At 39.6% G+C, this 9,019-nt stretch overlaps 2 protein-coding genes across 2 annotated transcripts; both read right to left on the bottom strand.

Annotated features, from left to right (window-relative positions):
- Positions 1–93: 93 nt before the first annotated feature.
- On the bottom strand, positions 94–1,815 carry LOC102194054 (parvalbumin beta-like). Its single transcript, XM_005734594.1, has 5 exons — positions 1,732–1,815; positions 1,183–1,249; positions 956–1,088; positions 475–584; positions 94–358 (listed from the first exon to the last, which is right to left on the bottom strand). Exons 2-5 carry the CDS (start codon positions 1,241–1,243, stop codon positions 318–320), a joined length of 345 nt encoding a protein of 114 aa, XP_005734651.1. The 5' UTR covers positions 1,244–1,249; positions 1,732–1,815; the 3' UTR covers positions 94–317.
- Positions 1,816–3,392: 1,577 nt separating this feature from the next.
- LOC102194928 (parvalbumin alpha-like) lies at positions 3,393–5,711 on the bottom strand. Its single transcript, XM_005734597.1, has 5 exons — positions 5,630–5,711; positions 4,764–4,832; positions 4,361–4,493; positions 3,934–4,043; positions 3,393–3,688 (listed from the first exon to the last, which is right to left on the bottom strand). Exons 2-5 carry the CDS (start codon positions 4,822–4,824, stop codon positions 3,663–3,665), a joined length of 330 nt encoding a protein of 109 aa, XP_005734654.1. The 5' UTR covers positions 4,825–4,832; positions 5,630–5,711; the 3' UTR covers positions 3,393–3,662.
- Positions 5,712–9,019: the final 3,308 nt, after the last annotated feature.

The following is a 9,019-nucleotide window of genomic DNA, read 5'->3' on the forward strand; positions in this document are numbered from 1 at the left end:
ATATATATATATATATATATATATTGACGAAAGACAAGTAGCCTATTATTATTACACGAACATAATAATAATAATGAGAAGAGGAAACAATAACACCGTAGCAAAAGAATATTTATTCTTTTTGATCGATCGTTCCTGGAAAGAGCATCATCAAAGATTTTACAATAAGCAAAATTCGTATTTAAGACATGAGCACAACCGAGCGGCATTTTCATCATTTTGGACAGGTGTTGCATAGAAGAAAACGTCTCTTAAGCAAATGTATAAAAATTAGGGTGACGTGATGGAGTTCGCTGTGGTCATTGTTGTTCCATCCATCACTTGGCACCATTATTTGTCTTAACCAAGACAACGAACTCTGCAAAAAGACAGAAGGAAAAACACCTGTGACATATCCGTTAGCAGGAAAAAAAAAACATCCAAAGAGGAATTTCACTGTGGTGCACGTGAATTTTTTTAATTTATTTTTTATACCATCAGCGCCAATCTTGCCGTCACCGTCGGTGTCACCGGCACCGAGGAAAGCCTTGGTCTCGGCGTCGTTCAGGACGCGTGCACCTGACTTGAAGTTCTGGAGGAACAGCCTGCAGACAGAGGTGAGCAGTGAGTTCACAGACCCAAGTTCTCATTGGCTAAGACATGCAATCTGACTGCAGAGAGTACAGTTTGCAAGTCAACTAAGGCATAAAAAAGCTGTTTTCTTTAGCTACATAAATAAAATCAAAGCAAAATATTCATTCAAAAAAACGACCCATACCTAACCGAAATATATCATTCTGGTTATATAAAACCAGTGCATGGGTTAAATATGGCTACACATAGCTTACTGTAGTCTACTGTTAGTGGCTGAATGGTTTTGTGCTTACAGCCTCCTGCCACTCATTATGATGCATCCAAGGTCAAATCAGCAACAACAGCAAAACCCTAACAACGCCTTTTGTATGAACTTTCTTACTTAAGCTCGTCCTCCTCAATGAAACCGCTCTTGTCCTGGTCAATGATGGCGAAGGCCTTCTTGATGTCATCTGCGGACTTGTCATGAAGGCCGCAGGACTTGAAGAACTTCTTGTGGTCGAATGTGCCGCCGTCTGAAAGTAGCGCAGGTTGTTACTGAAATTCGCACAAAGCAAGCGCAGCTGAACAAAAAAGAAGGTGAGTTGTGATCGCAGATGAGGGAATCACCTTTGCACGCATCCAGGGCTGCAGTGATGTTAGCCTCAACTAGTACACCTCCGAATGCCATTGTGAACTGGGAAAATAAAAATAAAATCCATTATTAAACTTTTAAAGTTGGGCTTAATGTCCATAGGTGACCATCCCAGGTTATTAATATTATTTTATTATTATTATTAATATTATTATCTTTTAGAACATTGGCAGCATCTGAAGAATCACACATCTGTAAGTTTGCTTCTTGCCAAAAATAATCTGAGCCACTCCAAATATGAAAGGGCAAATTATTCATTGCGCCTCTTTCTGAAGCTGCAACTCTAAAGATGCGAGTACGTCTGATCAGTAATCCATGTGGCCAACGATGATGACGCTCCGGCAAGAAAGCGCAAAACTCATCTCCTTTTTCTGATGCTGCCTCGCAGTAAGGAGTCCCGATTTAAAGCGTAATTAACAATAAATTAAAAAAGTAAAATAAATAAATAAATGTAGTGTTTTCTCAAAGATGCCAGGTGATGATGTGGCTCCCGGGTTTCCCTTCTCCTTTCCATTCAAACTCACCTCTTGTGTCTTTGCTTTGTAGGCTACGAATGACACAGACAAGACCCGAGTCGACTGCAGTGACCATCACGGCGCTCCGGGTGAGCTTTTATATGATCACGCCATCGAAATCTGAAGCATAAGATAACTGACACCGAGAAGGGGGATGCGAAAATGCGTCCCCTTAGCCAGAGAGCCGTCTATTTTAAGTTTCACAAATGAAGACGCTTAAAAGGTGCGTTTGAAGAAGTCTTTCATGTCCACTCAAAGCTAAGAATAGGCCCCAGCACTGCTGAGGAGGACGAATTGGAAGTGCTGCGGGCGGGGGACTGAGCATGCATGCATTAGAGCTGGCGTAAGTTGTACTAACTGGTTGTTTCTCCTCTTTTTGACGATTTAGAAGGCGTGGACTATTCACTGCAACAGTATGTGAAATATATTTGGCGACTTTGAGGGAAATTGTGGTTTTGATTTCTTAGCTGGAACAATGAAGGGTACTTCGTAAGATATATATGTATTTCACTCCTTTCAGATTCGCACAGATAGTCTGCCTGCCTAGCACATTGCTAAATACTTTTTAAAAACCCGTCTTACTTGTGCCGCATACGAATTCCAAATATCAGCCACGCCCGGTTTTACTGTCAAGTCCTTTTTGTTCCAAATATTTGTAAAAAGATTTATTAAATAACCAAATTAATTCAAGGGGACTCTCTGACTTTAGAAATATTCTTAAGTTTTCCTTAAAAATTCCATCTGCCATGTGTGATTACGATAGATATTCTAAACCCCTAAAGGCACAAGGGCATGCTCATGCTTTTAGACAAAGCATTAAAAATCAAAATGGGCAAAAAAAAAAAGATAATCACAGTCAGCTACTCTTGCTGAAAGAATGTGTTTGACCTGTAGGAGGCAGCAAAGTTCTGTGGCGTAAGCCTGGCAATTGTGAGGAAAAGGCAGACTGCTATCACTCAGAGTATTTCTGATTCCCCTGCTGTTAGACAACAATAACCTTATGGCGTCATCTGATAGGCTTGAGGTTTACATAATGCTGAATTCTTAGCTTACATTGGGATCGTAATTTGACTTTAATATGGAAACTGAGCTGTTCAAAATTCCATTCCAGGCTTATGCATATAGAATATTTTCTTCCTCAAAATGAGGTACACACCAGGTGCTGATAGAAGTTAAATAATGTATTAAAGACCTTCGGCTGATGTAGATGTGCAACTGTACAGTGGGTTCAGTGTGTTAAAAGTTCCTGCTGATGCAACAGTGACTGTTAATAGAACTCCTGTTGCCACAGCACATTATTTAATTGACTATGCAGCAGTTGGTGGAGGAGGAGACCTTGGAAGAGACAGCGTGGCAGCTATCCATTGCAAACCTCCCTAAGATCCCAGAAGCATGTGAGCAAAGCCCCATGGGCCCATTCCCACAGCATTTCCCAGTCCATGGCCAGAGTCCAGCCACACTCCACTATCTCATTAACCAATTATCCAAACAAGTGCTGGGCATGTTGTTTAGACCGTCACTCAACACCTCTGGAGTATTCAAACACCCTGGCAAATCAACAACTAATTTGAAACGGCCACTTCCTCAAACCATTGTGTTGGCATAGCTACGTCTGTGTGAATAGAGAGGGTTTTGGTTGACCATGCAAAAAACGACTGACCTGAACGAGATGACTTTACACCAAAAGAGTATTTATTCCTGGTTTTTCACTCTTCCTCAAAAAGTGCAGATGATGTTGTACAGTTTGCACAAGTCATTTTTTCAGAACATTTAACACATCTGAATAACAGTATCAGTAAAATATGTGCTCCATGTTGAGAAACAGTCCACAGGCAACTCATAAATAAGGTATAAAAAAATATTCTTTCAGCTGATGATTAGTGAATCTTGCAAGGAGTTCACAGTTCCATGAAAACAAGTGGATCTTGGTCAATGGAAATTTATGCCTTTACAAGGGCAGCAAACTCTGTGAAAGTAGAATAGAACTGCCATTAGTATTGGGAACAAAGTGGATTCAGGTTAGTGGTATAGTTTAAACTGACAGGAGCCATTCTCTGACTAAGGGTATGTCAATGGATGTTAAAAAAATTAAGCTTGTTTCTAACATCTGATTCGTGTAGGCTCTGCGGGTAACACTTCATATATATGATGTGTTCTGCTAAACTGAAAGATCTGTAGGAAAGTGCACCATGCTCCACAAAGAACCCTCACCATCAATTCCGATCTTGCCATCACCATCACTGTCACCAGCGGAGAGGAAAGCCTTGGTCTCCTTGTCAGTGAGTGCTCTGGCACCAGCAGAGAAGTTCTGCAGGAACAGCCTGGCGTGTGGACAATAAAAAGCAGCAGTTATTATTTATTATTTTCTTGTGAACCCTTTGGTTTTCTATGTTTTCATGTGTGAGATTTTAAGACTTAAATTGATGTGACAACCAAATGATCCATAAGAAAGTCATCAACAGCTTCTTTTTGGGGGCTTCCTTAGCAATAGTTACTATATTATTTGGCTTGTAGACTAAAGCCCAAGTCTATAAATAAATGACACAAATCACACTGATAAGATCGTGAATACTCTGGACCACTTAGGCTTGCAAGTATGAGATGCCAGCATTAAGTGTGAACTGCTGGAATTACTTACTTCAGCTCATCCTCCTCAATGAAGCCGCTGTTGTCCTGGTCAATGATTTTGAAGGCGTTCTTCACATCATCGGCAGTTTTTGCAGCCAGGCCGCTGGCCTTGAAGAACTTCTTGTAGTCGAAGGAGTCAGCAGCTAGAACACACATTTTAACTCAATTAGCGCCCAGCAAGTCTGCGCAAGCACAAGTCAGGACTTCATTGTTGATGCAATACGATAACTGTGACTGTTTATGCGACACAATGTGAAACTGAGACTTTACTGCTTTCTGACTGAAGCCAAGTTGCATCACTTGTTGGTGTTTTGAATCAAATAGCAGTAAAATATTCAACAAAGTTACATGAATAATGAAAAACTAGAACAGCTTGTTCACTGTGTGATGAAATAATGATAATGAATGCTCACCTGCGCAGCCATCCAGAGCTGCTTTCACTTCAGCATCATTGAGGACACCAGCAAATGCCATTTTTTAATCTTAGAGAGGGAAAAAAGACAAGATAACTGGATTAGTATGGTCATTATAAGTCCTATGCAGTGGTCATACTATTGGATTATAGATCATTTTTCAATTCTCCAACTTAACTGGACAATTTGACCTATTTTGTTTTGACTACATTACAGTGAACCTAACTATATGATGTGAGTAATCATAAATAAAACACAGGAAGGGTAAAATCAGACATTAGTCAAAAGCTTAAACAAGGATTAATCCACAATAAAGCAAAGCCCCCTTTTACTTTATGTTGGTCACGAATCAACTCTTTTCCTTAATCCAAAGTCTACCATGCAGCTCTACCCGTCCCGATTAATATAAACAACTACTCTTAAGAGCTGCTCTTCGCCTCCGGATGTTTAATCACAACACGGCACTGACTGTGTATCCCAAAGCGTTTTGCTGCTATGGCACGAAATAGATGATGCTTCCACCGAGAGACCAAATCACGGCAACATGAATCACTGACACAAATAAACAAAGCACCGGTGACGTCAAGCGCGCCAATAACCCTAGGTGTGTTATCATAGCATTTCTTTTATCCCGTTAAAAGAGATAATGTAAATAACAATATTCATCCACAAACGGCGCTCTTCTGAAATCTTTTGGCCTCCTTTGCGCGCTAATTGAATTATCCTGTGGTCCATGAAGTTGTTGGCTATGTTTGTTCCAATTCTCTCTATAGTTTATAGTCCACGTGGATCTCCTTGTCTGAATCCCCTTTTCCCCCTTCCAGTGTAGAAGTCGGTGTGGCGTTCGTCCGCATCCCCGCACTCACCTTTGCGCTGAGTTGAGGCGAGTGAAAACCTAGGCGGACTCGAGTGAATGCCACGAATCCCCTTTCCCTCTCTCTTATATATCCTTGAGCAACACCATTTACAGACCTTTGAGTCCCAGTATCAGGTACCAAGATCCATGGGTTTCGAAAAAATGTGTCTAGTAGTCCAGACCTATTTTTAGGTGAACAAATGAGGATGCTACCATGTGTGAGTGAGGCCTATAGCTAGACATGTGTAACTCGAGCATGCCCGCTGCTACCCGACTTCACTGGCCATGTTGCACCTATATGATTTATTGCCAGCATGCTGATTTTGATTCAGAACGTTTCCTCTACGAGCATAAATTAAAGGAACTGATACATGTGAGGGTGCAGGTCATCCTTATTTTGATTTGTGAGAACCATGTAAAGTAACACCAACCAATTCAACTTCCTACTTTAAACAGGATAACCTTTATTAACGTCACTATAAGCCTTCACTATGAAGAGAAGACCACTGGAAAGGACTGCCTTTTAAAACACCTTTATTTTTGATTTCCATGTCAATATGATCACAGAGCCATTTTCTCCTATGCCTTTTAGACTTCTGATAGTGTTTATTTCTACCGTGTTTTCTCTGGCATCATATACTCCAATCACATGCTATATAAACCCACAGTGAGTCCATACAGTCCATTAACAGAGCTGTTTTATGATAAATCTTTCCAGCAATATTTAATACTCGTGGTTGTAGAGTGGCTGTGGCTCTTGGGCGACTTATAACTAGATTTACACAAATTCCAGGTTATTTTACATAAATGCAATCTTTTTTCCTTATATTATTAAGAGTTTCTTATTTATTGGTGTCAGGCTTTCTATTCTTGCCTCTGAAGTTGCAACACCAGGCAAGATGGTCTCAGATGATAGACATGTGCAGCTTCTGCCTATATGCTGTCCTGTAACATTAACTAGCTATACCTAGTGTATAAGCTACAGCACAGTATACACAAGGTTCATCTGAACTCTTCACGAAGTGTTGAGTTTCAAACTAAACCACCACCTTATCAGGGTTGAGACTTTGAGGCCTATTTTTTTACATGCTGTATGATTGCAAGCATGACAGTTTTCCATGCTATCCTCAGTAGTTACACCAGCATGTGTCTGTGAATAACATCCTTATAAAGCTTAAACCAAAGACTGCTGATCTCAGTCTGGTAGTTCTGTGTAGTCAGTCTTTCTTTTCTTTTCTTTCTGTCTGGTCAAACTGAACTCGTGCTAGTGAGTCTACAGCAGTGACTCAAAATGAGGATATTCTTAACTGTCAGAACCATGGTAGTGGTCTTTGGTTAGATCCCAGTTTTAGGCAAGCAGTTTTAAGTAAAAGCATTGGAAGAAGCAACTTTATCATAAATATTTCATGTTTAATGGAAATACTGGATATCAGTTTAATAAAGTAAAACAGTGGCTCTCTCAGAACCTGCATTATACACACTATTAGGCACACCTTGCTAATACTGGGTTGGACTGCAGAGATATTGGTCCATATTGATATGATAGCATTGAACAGCTGCTGCACATTTGTCTGTTTCACATCCATGATGCAATTCTCTTCATTCACCTTTTTGGATTTTCTCTAAATCTCAATGGGGATGCGGTGACCATTTGAGTAGAGTGAAATCATTGTCATGTTAAAGGAGCCAGGTTCAGATGACAGCAACAGTACTGGCAAGCAGGCTGTGGTGTTTCAACTGATCCTCAGAAAATATCCCCCACAGATTTACACCAGCACAACCACTGCTACAAGGAAGGATGGATTCATGTTTTCGTGGCTTATGCCAAATTCTGACAGTATACCATCTAAATGTTACGACACAACTCATCAGACTAGGCAACCTTTTTCCAAACTTCTGTTGTCCAGTTTTGGTAAGCCTGTGTGAATCGTAGCCTCAGTTTCCTGTTTTAGGTGACAGGAGCGGCTCCTCTGTGGTCTTCTGCTTCATCTGCTTCAAGATTTATGTTCAGAGATGCTCTTCTGCATATTCTGCTGTAGGTTTTTCTGTTGCCTTGCTATCAACTTAAAGCAGTTTGGTCATTTTCCTCTGAAGTCTGACATCAATAAAGCCTTTTTACCCAGAGAAGCGCTGCTCACTGGATATTTTTTAGGTCCATGCTCTGTAAAGTCTAGAGATTGTTGCATGGTAAAGTAGATCAGCAGTAGAATTGTTATTTTTAAATATTTTTTTCATTTTCATTTTGGTTTGACTTTTTATTTTTAATTCTGTTTAGTCTAACTTACTGCCCAGATTTGTTTCCCCTTTGAGTTGTTTTTTATTTGAAGATTTTTTTGTTTTTGTTTAGTTTTTTTTATTAGTTTCAGTGTTAGTTCTAGATAGTTTCATATTTTTAGTTGATCTTAGTCAGTTTTCCAAGTTCACAAAATAACTTAGAATGATTAATTTTCAACCTATGGCAGTTTCAAAAGTTTCGCCTTTTATTTTTCTCAACTAGTTCCCCTCTTGCAAAACACTTAGCCCTATACTGTTTGGATCAAATAATATAACGGTGACAAATTCACCCTCTCAAGCAGCAGGTAGCTGGTTTGATTCCGACCAGAGACACATAAACCTCTTTGGGATTGTGACAGGGTGTCCGGCATCAAACTGCAAACTCAAACATGCAGAGCGACCCTTTGTGATGAGGGAGACAGCAGAATAAGAACCCTAAATTTCATATATTTCATTTCATTTTTAACCTGAAATTTGGTTACTTTTCTCAAAGTGATCCAAAATATATAAAAATAAAAATATTTAAAATTGTATGTTGTTCATGGAACATGGGGAAGCTCTAAACAGTATAAATGTGTATAAGGTGCATAAAAGGATGAGAGATGGTGCTCGGTCACAGGATGTGAACTAGAGGAGTGGGGTTTCTGAGCGTTAGTACTATCAGCTTACAGCACGAAGGTTCCTGGTTGAAATCCTGTCTGCAAAGTTTGCATGTTTGACCAACTCCATTGCAATTGGGAGGGGCTGTCTCCTACAGTTCAAATTACTTTGAGCAGTCAGTAAGGCCAGAAAAGTGCTATTTGAATCCAAATACATTGTGTAACTGCCCCTTGTTGGTTGTGCTTCAAGTATCCAGAATGTAAGAAAATAATGAAAATAATTATTAATTATTTTCATTATTCTCATAATCACATTAGAATGCAACAAACTGAGATTAAAACACAGATCAGAAGAGGGTTGGAGAGTCATAAGATTATAAAGTCATAAAGAGCAAATCCTCCACACACAACATTTCCTTCCACTGCTTTAAATGCACAGGCTAGTTTGCAATACGCAAGTTTTGTGCTCTAAGTGATAATTAATATTGAACTAATGTTGATTAGTAATTGTAAGAAATATATATCTA

The sequence above is a fragment of the Pundamilia nyererei genome, unplaced genomic scaffold (genome assembly GCF_000239375.1).
Source record: "Pundamilia nyererei isolate P.nyererei 1_Seehausen unplaced genomic scaffold, PunNye1.0 scaffold00059, whole genome shotgun sequence".
In the NCBI taxonomy this organism is placed as follows: domain Eukaryota; kingdom Metazoa; phylum Chordata; class Actinopteri; order Cichliformes; family Cichlidae; genus Pundamilia; species Pundamilia nyererei.